Raw genomic sequence first — 15,434 nt, 5'->3', positions numbered from 1 at the left:
TGGAGCCATGCCCTTATCAAGCTCGGCTCGTCTGCCAAGTTGTAAGCTAGAGTTGAGCTCGAATGGCGAGCTTGAGCTCAACTCGTAGTGGTAGCAGCCGGCTCGCAAGCTCAAATTAAAAATTCAAATTTTACGTGAGCTCACCAGAGGAGGAGGAAGATATAGTAGCAGCTCACCGAAAAATGTGTCGAAATGACTAGGGTAGGTTTATCGAGCCAGCTCACAAGCCAACAAACCGAGCCCGGATGAGCTCGAGCTTGTTTAATAAATGAGTTCAAGTTTTAGCTCAAGCTCAAGCTCATGGCTCGATATGCTCGACTTGTGAGCTCGCTAATGAGCCGAGCTCAAGCTGGCTTGCAACATTGCTCGGCTCATTTAAACCCCTAAGTTTGACTGATATTGAATACTAATAAATACAAAGAACAGCAGCAAGATCCTCAAATAATCAAATACACAGATTGTGATTAAAAAGGATCCAAAGGAACCTATTAAAATAAATAATCACTTTAGAGTGTCTGGTTGCTCCTATTGATCCCATCAACCAGACCAAGCTTCCATTACACACATTAGAGATGAACAGTTTATTTTCTTGATCAAATCCTAGAGAGGTTCCAATAAAGTGCGTAAATTAAGAGAAACAAAAATTAAACCAGAAAAAAATTACATCAATGGTAGCTTGAAGTTGAGAGAAAAAATTATTTTACTAGACACCTACAGCTTGCCTGTAAAGAAAAAAAAAAGTTGAGGATTGTTTAGCTTCGAGTGGGCTTTAACTCAAGTGGGATTTCCTGAATCCTATAAATCCAAATTTACAAATATTGAGCCATTTAAATCCTAAATATTGTTTAAAATATAGAACTTGAATCAAATTAAATCTTAGTGAATTGTTCGGCAACTTATTAAACTTTAAATTGATTAGTGAAGATATGATTTTAGCATTAATTATTGATGACACAAATTTTATGGCTGATTTAAGTTTTGTATTATTTCCAATTATGGTAATCATTGATTATTAAAATTCCAAGGTAACAAACTTTTAATTAGATTTGTACTAAACTAATTAGTCATTAATTAATACTATTCATTCGTTAGTATAAGATAAAATTGAATTAAGCATTGATTAATAATTTACTGAGCAAACAAAATAATTATTTTTATTAATTCAATTTACATAAAAATAATATTATTTTAAAAAAATAAATTTTATTCATATTACTAATGTGTATCATTAATAGTGTTTTTATTTTTCTAATTTCTAATTACGACAATTAAATTGCATTTAGAACACCATCAATTGTACTTCATATAGAACAACAAAGAGCGAAGTAAACAATTTAAGATAATAGTGTGAATCACCTATTTCAACTAATATATTGAATAGAAACGGATAGTTCAATACTTGAGCTCATAATTTCAATTCTGAAAAAAAAAATAGCAACTGTTTCTTTATAAAATGACAGACCTGGCAATGAACACCACCGAGCAGCAAGACTGCAAAAAGCCAAGGAATAGCAACAAATATTTTGAAGAAATAAAAAAGAGATTTGCAATCGCTTTTTCATTCTACTAAAATAAGAAATACATCAAAAGGTACTGGAGGGAAGGATTAGAAGAGGGCGGGGAGGAATAAGCTTGGCTATGTGTGGAGACATCTCGAACTGTTCCCTGTAGAAATATGGCAGCAGCACACATCACGGCAAGACGAGGGAAAAATATCTGTAGAGCTCGCCAAAATCAGTTATACCAGCTGAACTAGGGATTTAGTAAATCCTTGATTTGCGGCAAAATGGAGTGAGCAAGGGATTTAAGAAGCTGCATGATTTTTCAGAGCATTAGTTGCAGTTGGGAAGATTTTGCGGTAAATCCTACTTAAACCCGCTACCAAACAGACCCTTATAAGAAAATCAACCAAAATCTAAGCTATTTCTAATTTATTGGTTGGGGCAACGATATGCTATAAGCCAAATTGAGATTTTTGAATAAGCGCCACAAACTTCACACAATTCTTGCAGATTTATCTACAATCTTCTAGATTTTTCATACATGAGATGTTATCAAACACTTATAACGCAAAGAATCATGAAAGCCAAAAAAAAAAGACCAAAAACAGAGAGGGGTTATGAGGTTCTATCAAAACTGGCACATGGTAAATGACAACAAAAGTTAGTAGATCACCTCACATCACATCGATACTCATACAAGTAATCGAACAGGTAAACTACAGATCAGATATCCAATAAAAAGAGATAAAATTCATCATTAAATTCCAAAAATTTCTTTTGAAAGTTGTGCACCACACTATTTTGTTCTAATTAAGAAAAAAAAAATCTCCTAACATTCCGCAACCTTTCCATCAGAGACAATAAAATTCCAAAAGCTATCACAGAAATATCACTCGACACAAGTAAAATTCCAAAAGCTTACACGGTCCACACCAGGCGGCCGTGAAGTAGAAAATCGACGGCAATTTCTCATCTGCAACACCAAAACAAAAACAAATTAAGCATATACCCATCAACCCAAGTTTACAAATAACAACCTAATTCAAAATCTTCACAAAAAGACTAACCCTGAGCCTTCTTAAGCGCCGCATTAAAACCTTCCTCAGATCCAATATGAACAATGTTAGCAGGACCTGCAACCATTCATTACAAATTCTCTCAGAATTTAAACATCGTGAAGTTCTTCTGCAAAAAGTGGTGGGAGGCAGAAAGAGAGATTACTTGAAGAAGTGGAGGAGATTGCGCGGGAGAGTAGAGGAAAAGGGTTTATAAAACGGAGGGAAACCGAAGAGTGAGGACGGATTTCATGCTGCAAGGATCGATGAAGCTGGTGGAGAGAGGAAGGGTTTGGGGAGCAGGTAAGGGTTTTGGAGTGGAGAGCTGCAAGAGAGCGTAGGCGCAGAAAAAGATCCCGCCGCATCTAAGAAATTTATTTTTTAAAATTCTTCGAAAAAATTATACTGCCCATCATAATTTCTTTAAATTTTATTTTTTATTATGAAATAATTATTTTTAATAACATCTTAAATGATGTTTGGGTGCACTGGTAACTCTTTTTTTCTTCTCGAGAAATATGAAGCCCAAATAACAGTATGTATAATTTAAATATGAAACTTTATGATAAAAAACTGCATCATAATCACTATATCACAGATAAAAACGCTAATTATAAGTATTTTTTAGCAACATTTATGTCATTTTATTTTTTTTAGATTAATGTCATATTTTGTTAGTGTAATTTTATTCTTCTTTTCTTTTTTTTAATATTTTGTTGTTCTTTTACAAGCTATTATATGCTAAAAATTTCATGACTGAAAATAGAGTTTATATGCGAATTCATTGCAAAAAGAACCCATAAATGAATACATAAATAAAAATAATACAAGAGACATTAATTTTTTTTTTTGCATGAAACCATAATGAAAAAAAAATCACATATTTTTACTTAATCAAAATAATTTACAATGTAAATGAGACAAGAAAAAAATAAGCTACTTTTAATAATTGAAGAAGACAACATTACAAAGTTGTGAGCCATTAATTAGTCTTTTTAATAATGGTGATCAGCCAACCATGATTTGATGACGATGATAAAAAAATTACAATTAAGCGATAATGATTGTGATATAATGATCATGTTATAATAATCAAGTATAGTCGTCGAGCAAGCAACGACACTCGGAAGATGATGATCAGATAATAGATATCAGATGACAAAAGATCAAAGAATAATGATCAAGGAGTTGACAACGTCGGTGATGGCGATCATCTACTTCAGCCATCTGGCAAAACTTTAAAGGCCCTCAGATCTCCAAACCTTCTCTAATTTACAATTTAAAAAGTTAAAATAGTCATACTTTTATGTGATACAAAAATTTTGAATATAAATAAATAAATAAACGTGTTAGATTTGTAAATAAACATGAATTAGGTGGTAAATAAATAATTTCAGCTTCTCTCCCGTTTTCAAAATGAAAATATAACATTCATCCATAACACAAACATAACACAAAAAAGTGATTAAATGAGCAACAAAGATATAAATTTAAAATTAAAGCCGCAATAGTAAGCATCTCAACATCATCAAAATGCAAACTTTAAATTAGAAATAAAGCCATTATTTAGCAGAGAACTCTCTTTCAAAAACTAGAAGCAGCTTCCAGTCCAGACTCCAATTTCAATGCCTGAAATGTCTTACATTGGTGAAGAGCAGAGAGACTCCATATTTATTGCAGCAATCTACAGCATCTCCATCTCTAATACTTCCTCCAGGTTCTGCAATAACCTCAACGCCATTCCGGCAAGCCTCTTCCACCGCATCATTCCATGCTGTTCAGATTATAATTACATAAGTTCTGAAGAATTTATGTGAAAAAATATGATTTTTATACCAAAAATGGATGTTTTATGGATATATTGAAGTTTTCTTTGTGCAAGTAAGAAGAAAAGAGACAATTACATGCATGCCACTCAATTCCTATATATTTGCATATCTAATGCTTAAACTTTACTTTTTTTATTTTTATATCACCCTGATTGTTCATGCCACATAAAACATGCCACCATTTAAACCCTAAACCCTAATTACATGCATATCAACCAAAGCATTGCTATTTATAAAATTTAGTGCCCAGGTGATATTTTTGAACTATAGAAATGACATATTTACATGTGCCACAATGAAATCATTGAGAATGAATTTTGATATTTGAGTGAGAACATGGAAAAATAGATGAAAGAGGGCGGTATATTTGTAAATAGCAATGTTTCAGGTGTATGTATTTGCCCCTTTTAACTTGGGATAAGTGAGGTGGTGTGTGTGTAAAAATTGAAGTTGGAAGTGTTAGATATGTGAATGCATAAGAATCGAGTGGTTTTTATGCAAATCTTCTTAAAAAAATTATATCAATAAGCCATGGTTGGATGAATGTAAAGTGGCACTTAGAAAAAAGAGTAATGCAAACCAAAGGGAAGTTAAGGGCTTTGCTCCTCGTCCGAAGATTTGGTTTTGGATGGCTACAACCATTTGTAAAATTAATAGTGAGATTATTACGAGAAAATGTGAGATTTTAAAAAATTTTCTAAGAATTTTTTAAGCATATATGATTTAACTTTTTATGAGTTTTTAATGTTGGAGCAAAGCAAATGGTAATTTTTAGAGGCAATGTGAGTATATATGCATTCGAACCGAACCTAATGTGCACAAAAACATAATCACCCTCGTTGAAATCCCAATTTCTTTTATGAACATTTGATAACATTTTATGTATTTAATTTGTTAGGAAACATGATAATAGATGTTAGTATGAACTATGTAATTTATGCTATATTTCCACAAAAGAATTGTTGGATGAGAAATATGATGAATGTTGTGGAAATGTAGCAAGATTTGAAAATAAGAATGGCATGTGGCGCAATATCATCATCACTACATTTTAAAAGTCAAATACACCTTTCCATACATGAGTTTATCTCATCAAAGTATTAATATGTAGATAGATAAGGATTGTGTGGTGTGTATGTAAATTTCCCAAATTTAAAATAATGGACGAGATCCAATGGTGAGTTCTAAAAATAATCTAAACGGCAAACAAACAAAAAAAGTGTCATGGAAATTAACATGATCAAAGCCGCTCAACTTTGAAATTGGTCGTTTTAGTCCCAGAGTTTATAAAAATGACCATTTAGTCCTTTGTCTTTTTTAAAATAGACAAAATATTTCCCACAGATGACTCGAGTAGCTCGCAGCCATGGACGACTCAAGTAGCTCACAGATTCAAGAAGGGTTAGCCACTCTCAAAATCTCCGAAATCTCTATTCCTTTGTCCCTGAAATTTATGAGGACCAACCTGAAAACAATGGTTATGACAGCCCTATATGCGGATAATTATCAACTGCCAAGATCCCAAATGATCAAGATTACTAAAGCAAATGAGTTCTTGAGATTTCTTGATGGATCTTTACCCTCTCCCAACCTTGTCATCGTCGCCAAATCAGGTACTTTATCAGTGAATCCTACTTATACTACGTGGATGTTGATTGATCAGAAAATAGCAGTTGCTTTATATTCCACAATATCGGCATCTATCTTGCCCTATGTCTTGAATCTGGATAGCTATCATGAAATTTGGACTGTGTTGGAGAAACAGTTGCAATCTTTCAATCGCTATCGGGTCATACAGTTAAAATATAAATTACACAATATGTCGATGCGCAATCTTACAATGACACAATATTTGATGCAAATTAAATTGATGATTGACAATATATTGGCTGTCGGTTCGAAAGAGGATCCTGAAGATATTATCCTGTATGTTCTGAAAGGTTTACCTCCTTCCTATCAAACATTTAAAACAACTATAAGAACCCAACCTGCTCCCATAAGTCTTGAGAACAAATATGCTCTATTAATCAGTGAAGAAAACAATCTTTCCTCTGAATTCAAAGCTGAAAAATATTGAACCAGATTCTCAAATAGCCTTATACTGCCACAAAGGAAAGGGAAAATTTTATAAACGCAAGGGCGGTTCTCGCAATTACTCATCGAAAAGAACTTAAAATCCTCCACCTACTTAAAATCCTCTTAAACCAAATCTTCTGGATCAGTTCTTTGTCAAATATGCAATAAACCAAGTCATGTAGCTCCTAATTGTTGGCACCGACTCAATGAGAATTATCAACCTAAGAACTCCAATGTTTCGGCTGCCACTACTTCACATTCGGCTTATGGTACTTCCTCCAATCCTTTAGTTAAATCAGACTAGTAAATGGATACATGAGCAACTTCTCATGTGACAGCTCACTACAGCCAATTGCATCTTCCTGAAACATATCAAGGTAATGAAAGGTAATCAAAGTGTGATCGTGGGTAATGGCAATGTTGTTCCTATACAACACTCTAAAGTGGCATTCTACCTACTCCCAATCATAAGCTAAGTCTCTCTAAACTATTTCATACTCCCAAATTTGTTCCTATACAGCACTCTAGAAGTGGCATTCTACCTACTCCCAATCATAAGCTAATTCTCTCTAAATTATTTCATACTCCCAATCACAAGCTAATTTCTCACCATCTGATATTCATATCTCAGTTAGCTCAAGATAAAAACTGCATGATTATTTTTTATGCTGCTGGATATCAAATGAAAGATCGAACTATTCAACAAGTTCTTCTTCAGGGTCCGTGCAGTAATGGATTGTATCGTGCTTCCACCAATACCCAATCTCTTGCTTCCGTTATCATTAATTCAGATCAAGGCATAGGCGTCTCGGACATGCTAATCTCCAAACCATACAACTCATTGCCAAGCAACTAACACATTTACATATTCCTAATAATTTTTCTTTTTGCACTTCTTGTACTAAAACAAAATGTCATTGTATTTTTTTCAAAAATTCTACAAGTACTCAATGTAATCCATTAGTTTTAATACATACAGATGTTTGGGGTCCCTCCTCAAATGTGTCTAATCAAGGCTACAGCTATTATGTGTTATTTGTTGATGACTTTACCACATATACGTGGCTCTATCCTATGACAAGTAAATCTGAAGTTATTCATCACTTTATTAAATTCAAACAAGAAGTAGAACTTCAGTTTAATCATAGAATAAAAGTACTATGGACTAATAATGGTGGGGAATACACTAGCCAACAATTCAATACTTTACTTATTATTTATGGAATTATCCAGCAAACTAGTTGTCCCTATACGCCCAACAAAACGGAATTGCATAAAGGAAAAATTGTCACATACTAGAAACTACAAGAGCACTTATGTTTGATTCCAATGTATCCCCTTCTCTTTGGCTTGAGATGGTCCTCACTACAACTAGATCAATCGGTTACCGTCCAAAGTGACAGCTAACAAGTCAACATATCAGCTTCTTCACAGCTTCTTCGTGGCTCTACAACGGATTACAGTCATCTTAAAACATATGGAAATCAATGTTTTCCCTGGTTACCGTCAATTTGCCAAAATAAACTTCAACAACACTCTATAGGTTGTGTATTTTTGGGCTATTTAAAGGGTACAAATGTTTTGATCCAACCACAGATAAGATGATCATCTCTCGTCATGTTGAAACTATTTATCCTAACAAACAACTTAAACGGCCCGAACCAATAACCCAAAACACCATCATTCCCTCCCCACTTACTCTCCTACCCGCATCTACTCTACAAACCTCCTATACCCCAAGTGTTCAACCCAGCCCCTCCACTAATCCAATACCAACAACCCTTCCAGAATTATCACAAGGAGCAAAGTACCCATTTCCAACCGATCCAGAAATAGAGCATGCTGAACCAACGGTAACTAACACCTCCTCCACATAAAACCTCTCCATACCTTTACCACCACCTTCTCAACAACCGCCGAAACATCCTATGGTCATGAAATCCCAAACAGGAGCTTTAACCAAAAAGAAAATTCTTGATTCGGAGCATGTTCAATTATCCCAATGTGAAACAACAACCTACAAACAAGCTGCTCAATATGATCACTGGCAGAAAGCAATGGAAGAGGAACTTTACTCCGTAAAAATAAAACACTTGGAAGCTTATTCCCGCTCCCGTCGATCAACCCATACTTGGCAACAAATGGACTTACAAAAAGCAAATGAAATTCGGACGGTTCAATGGCACGGTATAAAGCTTAGTAGCTTCGGGTTATCAACAAGAATATGGAGTCAATTATATGGTCAAATTCAGTCCAGTAGCAAAAATTTCAACAATAAGATTACTTCTCATTCTCACTCTTCATTATAAGTGGAAAATCTATCAGATGGATGTATCGAGTACCTTTCTTCACGTCAACTTCATGAAATGATTTATATGCATCAACCATCGGGTTACAAAGATCTCAGACATCCTTCCTATGTTTGTCTTTTACAAAAGTCTATCTATGGTCTCAAGCAGTCACCTAGACAATGGAATCACACCTTTACCACACCTTGTCAAATTTCAACCACAATTTCTCGATCGAAGAAATGGAGAGCTTTATCTCAATCCTTCTCGATTCAATCATCTAGTCAGGTCTCACCAATCTTACATTAACTCGACCAGACATTATGTTGCACCCAACTCTCTCTCTTAGCATTTACATAAACCACTTTAGAATCATTACCAAGCTCTCAAACGTCTCCTACGCTATCTCCAAGGGATGTTGGATCTAGGCATTCCATTCAAAGCTGGTTCTCTAGTTCTTCACATGTATGTAGATGCAAATTGGGCAAGTGATGTGAATGACAGAAAATCAATCACAGGGCATTGCACATTTATTGAACCTAATTTACACTCCTTGAATGTGAAAAACAATCGTGGAAAAATCTTCAACTGAAGCCGAGTATAGAGCTATATTCTCTACTGCCACCGAAATCATTTGGTTGTGACATCTTCTCCAAGATTTTCATATTCCAAGTACTAACCCCATAACACTCTACTGTGACAACATGTCAGTCATGGGCATTGCTTATAATCCTGTCTTTCAAACAAGAACCAAACATATTGAAATAGACTATCATTTCATCAAATATTACATCAAGTCCAATGAAATTAATCTACAATATCTCACTTTTGAGACATAAACTACAGATACTTCACCAAGGCTCTTCCTACTCAGTTTCAAAAGTTGCAACACAAACTAACAACATCAGCTACAGATATTGTTAATTCGAGGGAGCATGTAAAGGAAGACAAAAAAGTATATCACCTGATGGGGTCCATGCCTTTTATTAACTCATATCGTTGCATTTAATAGTTTTAAACCTTTCCTTTGAGTTTGTACCTATATACAGAGTGACTTCACTGTTCCATTGTGGGAATAAGATCAGATATTATTTCTTCCTCTTTCGCTTCTTCTTCCACTTTGTTACTGTTCCTTCTGCGATTCTTCAAATTTCTTATGCCTCTCTTTTACAGAGTGAAGCAGGTAATAAAAAAAGAGTGGTGAAAATCTGGAGGGGAACGGAGGAATGAGAAGGCTAAGGCGAACTCGTTTTATCTCATCACCATCAAACGAGTCATACAAGCAGACGAGCGGTGGAGGACAGCGTTAAGCACAGACCATATAAATGTTAGAGAACAAAACTTGTATAAGTACCAATCAACTACATCAAATCCGCGACCAAAAACTATACATAATAACTACTCATGATAAGATCGTAAAAGAGCCGGATAACGATGATGAAAAGTCTGTTGCTCTGCACTAGTTTTATGCCTAGAGATTAATTTAAGAGCCATGAGACGAATATGCTTTATTTCTATTCTTCATAGATGCAGCATCATATGAGAAGTTATTAGTGAAGGACTAGCTAATCGCACACGAAAACATCAATCTATATATTTGAAACAAGATTTGTTCACCCTGACAATAAATGAAATAGAAAAAAAATAAAATGAAAAAAAAAACCATGCAGTGATTTGCACAAAATAACAATTTGATATTTATCATTTGTTACAACGATGAAAGTGAAGAAAACATTTTTTATCAAAATAGTATCCCGATGCAAGCCAACTTAGCCTGGTAATGCGTTTTGCATGAGTATGCAATTAAATTCGCTCAAATTTCCAAAAAAAAAAAATGAGAACAATAATAATATCATGGTTTACTTACCGAAGGGAAAGAATGCATCGCTAGCCAAAGCAGCTCCCTTTGCCTCTTCTCCTGCTTTCGAGAAAGCGATTCTTAAGCTCTCTAACCTGTTTGGCTGACCACTCCCCATTCCCAACATGCAGTTATTCTGCAGAAAGAAATAGATTTCGAGTACTACGTTGGTGATTCATTTTTTGCAAATATAATAGAAAAAAAAAGTCCCAAGTCACTATTTTCTTGAGTTCATGTGCAATGGTTTCAGGTTTATTCATCTTTTTAAGGCTCTTTTAGCATCATTTCTGTTTTCTATTTTTGTTTTTATTTTTTCCTTTTGTTTTGAAACATGTTTGATTAGCATTTAAAAAAAAACAAATCAACTTTGTTTTAAAAAAAACCTAAAAACATCTTTAAAATTATTATAACAACCAGACATATTTTAAATCAATCAAAATAAAAATAAAATAAAATAAAAGATAAAAAATAAAAATGCAAAAATACAAAAGTAATCCCAAGCAGCCTCTTAATTACTTGTGGAAGATATGTTAACTTAGGAGTCATTTGGCGTCATTATGTCTTTTATTTTCTACTTTTAAATTTTATTTTATTTTGTTTATGTTTTAATTTAAAATAAAACATGTTCGGTATGTATAAGTAAGATATTATCATTTCTAAAAACACACAAAACACTTAAAAGTTATTTTAAGTGTTTTCAAAAGCATGTTAATTTGTGTTTAGAAAAAAAAATAAATAAAACAAGTAAAAAAGCATACTACAGACATGTTTTAAAAAATAAAAAATAAAAAAAAGATTAAAAATAAAACTAAAAAATAAAATTCATCCCAAACAAAAAATAAATAAATAAAACAAGTAAAAAAATATACTACAAATATGTTTTAAAAAATAAAAAAAAGATAAAAAAGATTAATAACAAAACTAAAAAATAAAATTGATCCCAAACAAGCCTTTGTTCTTGAATCAATAGTTGCATGTAAGATATGTTCTATCAGGTCATTAAGAATAGTTTTAAATTATAGTTCTATATTTTTAAGTTATTTATTTTTTAAATAAGTGAATGAAAATAGTAAATATTGATAAATGGCCAAACAAGTGGTGAGAAGAGGTAACCTTAGCAATGACAATTGCATTGCTCTTCACATGCTTTACACAGAGCCACGCAAATTGCGCATCTGACAACTCATTTGCCTGGGGGACCCTATCCGACATAACCTTAAATTCAGTTTCTCGTGGGATCAAATCATCAGAATCTTGAGCTAACCACCCCCCACTAACTTGTCTGAGCGAGAGCATTCCCTTTTGAGTCCTTTTCGCCTCAAGTATCCTCAAATTCTTTGACTTACCGCATAAGATCTCAAGGCCCTTTTCTGTATAGTTTGGTGCAATTATTATCTCATAAAACATTCTTGTTTCGCCATCGTTTGGGCTTCTAAACTCTCGGATTTCTTTCGCAAGATCCTAATAATGCAAAAAACTACAATTAGACATACAAAAATTAAAAGGTTCAAAAAGCCTCATCTACACACAATTATGAAATTTCAATGATGTTGATGATGATCAATCTAGATAAAAAATTTATAATTTGTAATGAAACTAACATCAACCTTCAACTTCTTGAGTTAAGGTAAGATAGTTATAGCTTAGATGAATGTGTTCTAGAATAAAGAATAATAGATTGAAAAATGATCATACAAAAGAGATGTGGGAGCAGTATCTATTGAAGATAAGATATGAAAAATAAATTCATGTGGTTTGGACATCTACGTAGAATAGTAGAAAGGGCAGAGAGATTAGAAAGAAGCTAAATGAAAACAGCATATATCAAAACGAATTGCGTAGAAAAAATCTAAACCCTATTGCAACAATCAACACTAACGAATGTAAAATGAGAAGTCATAAAACCGATTCTAAATAGTTGAGATAAAGCTATAATGATGATGATGTAGTGTCTCAAAAACATTAAATACCTCATCTAAAATTGTGTTGAAGGCAACAATTCCACCAAATGCACTAACAGGATCTGCTTTCACAGCCAATCTATAAGCTTCAAGGATGTCTTCTCTTGATGCTACCCCGCATGGATTTGTATGCTTTACAATCACACATGTAGGCTTTTCAAACTCTGAGACACAGTTCCAAGCAGCGTCCGCATCTAAGTAATTATTGTAAGACATTTCCTGTTTCAAAGTATATTTATAAAATTAAATCCTTCATCTAACATAAAAAAAATACAACTATTTTGACTTTTAGAAAGTGAAATACATCTTTTCATGTATAAGTAAGGTAGCATATGTGTTGTATTAGATAAGCAAATACAAAAGAATTGAGTGGTATGCATGTAAATCTTCTACTATATTAACCATATTTACTAAAAAGTAATTGAAGAAACAATTTAATGAATCTACACTTAGAATTTTGGCGATAAATATTTAAGAATAACAGATTATAGATAATTTAAAATATAAAGATGTTCAATCCAAACTTTTAAGGAATTTATAACGAAGTTACAGCTATTCTAAACCACGGAACCCATCTTTCTCGAACCTTGTATTTTTCTGGTGAATTCCACAAATCAAGTTTACTATATCCAAATCAATATTTAATACATTTTGTATTTTGGTCTTATAGCTCCTATTATGCTACTTGGCTCAAAAATATGATCCCTTGTCATCAGAGACCAGTTTTATAATTCATTCATCATCAATAAACTGACATTTCAGTCCCTTTGATTGTACACATTTCTAAATGATGAGGAAAAAAATCCCTTCAGAAACTATCTGGATACCTTTGCTATCGAGTAAAGCGCAAAAATAGTCTCGTGATTGTTTACATGATGCCATTTTAGTATCAGAGTCTACAACAGCGTCAAAATAGTCCCTGGACTAATGAAATTGGGGCTAAAATAGCCCTTCATGGGGATTGTTTCAGCCCATATTAAAATTATCTGAGGATTAAATTGACACTTTTTATATACTCTAAAACTAAAATGAGCCCTTCGCAATGATTCGAGGAACTTTTTGTTTTTTATTTTTGCCATCTTAAAACAATAACTTAAATCATTGTGAACTTGACTTATCCATTTGTAAGCAGCCACATCACCTTTCCAACACAACCAGCCTAATCAAATTCATACCATGACCTCCCTACACAATCTCACCACCATGAACCCCAACTACTTTCTTCACAATCGCTGCCTCTAATACTCCTTTCACACTATACTTTCTTGAATAACAATCTTCCACAAATGAATACAAAGACTCTTATCAAATTTTGTAACGTGCAAGCAAAGTCATCAGAAAATCAACAAATAAGCAGCTAAAATATGTCCCGAAAAACTTTTTAAACATGTTGCACCTTTCCATGATGTTGGATAGCAGTTCCAATGCCTCCAAAATTCACCAGAGAGAGACTCTTATCGTCGTAAAATGCTGCCTTTTGATGAGGATTTTCCCCATACCGAAGAGCGCACTTCATCGTAAGTGGCACTGTAAGGCTGGGAGGAAACTTGCCTTAACAAGAAAAAATAAAAATGATATTTTGCAGAAATATGTATTATGTTCAAAAAACATTTATTCCATATGATACCTTGTGGAGATTGCTTCCACAGCCATTCTGAAACTGCTGAATCATAGGAAGCAACATGTTGAAAAGCTTTCCAGGCAAGTTGCCTGCGAAATTGCTGATTATCTTCTTTTCCTTGCAGAAATTTGAGAAGGGAAGGATAGTCTTCAGGGTCTACGACAACCAAAACATCCACGTGATTCTGTTCAAAAAACTAAATTCAATGAAACAGCTATAAAAATTAAGGAAGATTTAAATACATTCCACTCAATTCCTATTTAATTACATATCTAGCACCTAAACTTCAATTTCTAATATATGACACTTATGCATGAAAAAGTGTATTTGACCTTTTACAAGTTAAAATAACTGTATTTTTTATGTGATATGAAAGATTTACATGCTCAAAATATGACAAACAAAGTTTAGGTATTAGATATGTAAATAAGTAGGAATTAGGTGGTAGGTATGTAAATGACAAAAAATCAAATGGTGGCATATATGTATTCGATCCAGCATAATGACCTTGGCAGCAGCGCGAATCAATGTTGGGCCACCAATGTCAATATTCTCAATGCCATCCTCAAATTTTACTCCACTTGCTGACGTGACTTTCGAATAAAAGGGATACAGGTTCACAACCACAATATCAAATGTCCCTAGACCAAAATAGTTAACATGTAAATAAACAAAAGTGAGATAGGACGCATGAGTACATGTTTCGTACACTATACGCATTTGCCGCCACATCAATCACAATCAAATTTGGGGTAGAAACTCACCAATTCCATGCTCACTTAAAGCATCCATGTGGTGAACAATGTTCCGTCTAGCAAGAATGCCACCATGTATGTTTGGATGTAAAGTCTTTACTCTACCGTCAAGCTGCATAAACCAAAATTTTTACCAAAAAATATTTATAAAGAGTAAATCCAAAACATCGTAAGATTCTCGACATCCTACCACCAAGAGTCTATTTAAAATAGCTCTATGCCTGCTTTATGTTTCAGAACATTATCACGATTCTACTTGGATAATTGCTTTCTAGTTGTTTTATTAACATTTTGTAGTGAGATGATGTGCTTTGCAATAAGATCTGTAAAATGTGGCAGTTGCAAGAAAGCTGTTTTATGAATTTTAGGAAAAAAATAAATATTTATAATTCACATCATAGTTTTCTAATAAGTTACTTTCCCCATCACAACTTTACAATCACCATTACAAAAAAATTAAAACCGTCCCAAACAAGACCTTAATCTCAG

The 15,434-nt window shown here is 33.5% G+C and overlaps 2 protein-coding genes across 2 annotated transcripts in view; both read right to left on the bottom strand.

Annotated features, from left to right (window-relative positions):
- LOC110035515 (thioredoxin O2, mitochondrial-like) overlaps nucleotides 1–2,922 on the bottom strand; it is a 49,308-nt gene extending 46,386 nt beyond the window's left edge. Inside the window, exons 1-3 of the mRNA XM_020739743.1 lie at nucleotides 2,724–2,922; nucleotides 2,570–2,635; nucleotides 2,425–2,475 (exon numbers count right to left, since the gene is read on the bottom strand). Coding sequence (XP_020595402.1) covers nucleotides 2,425–2,475; nucleotides 2,570–2,635; nucleotides 2,724–2,922 — 316 coding nt within the window. The remainder of the gene's footprint in view (nucleotides 1–2,424; nucleotides 2,476–2,569; nucleotides 2,636–2,723) is intronic.
- A 1,019-nt stretch (nucleotides 2,923–3,941) lies between these two features.
- On the bottom strand, nucleotides 3,942–15,057 carry LOC110035522 (bifunctional purine biosynthesis protein PurH; the record flags this gene model as incomplete). The annotated part of the gene is given in 8 exon segments (XM_020739758.1): nucleotides 3,942–4,331; nucleotides 10,618–10,744; nucleotides 11,722–12,069; nucleotides 12,579–12,788; nucleotides 13,966–14,120; nucleotides 14,197–14,374; nucleotides 14,698–14,831; nucleotides 14,955–15,057. Coding segments are annotated over 8 exon segments (1,407 nt in total), but the record flags the coding sequence as incomplete, so codon positions are not given.
- Between the last annotated feature and the right edge of the window lie 377 nt (nucleotides 15,058–15,434).

Source organism: Phalaenopsis equestris, unplaced genomic scaffold (genome assembly GCF_001263595.1).
Source record: "Phalaenopsis equestris unplaced genomic scaffold, ASM126359v1 Scaffold198002, whole genome shotgun sequence".
NCBI lineage: Eukaryota > Viridiplantae > Streptophyta > Magnoliopsida > Asparagales > Orchidaceae > Phalaenopsis > Phalaenopsis equestris.
The sequence above is the reverse complement of the archived record's forward strand: the minus strand, read 5'-3'. Positions and strand labels throughout refer to the sequence as shown.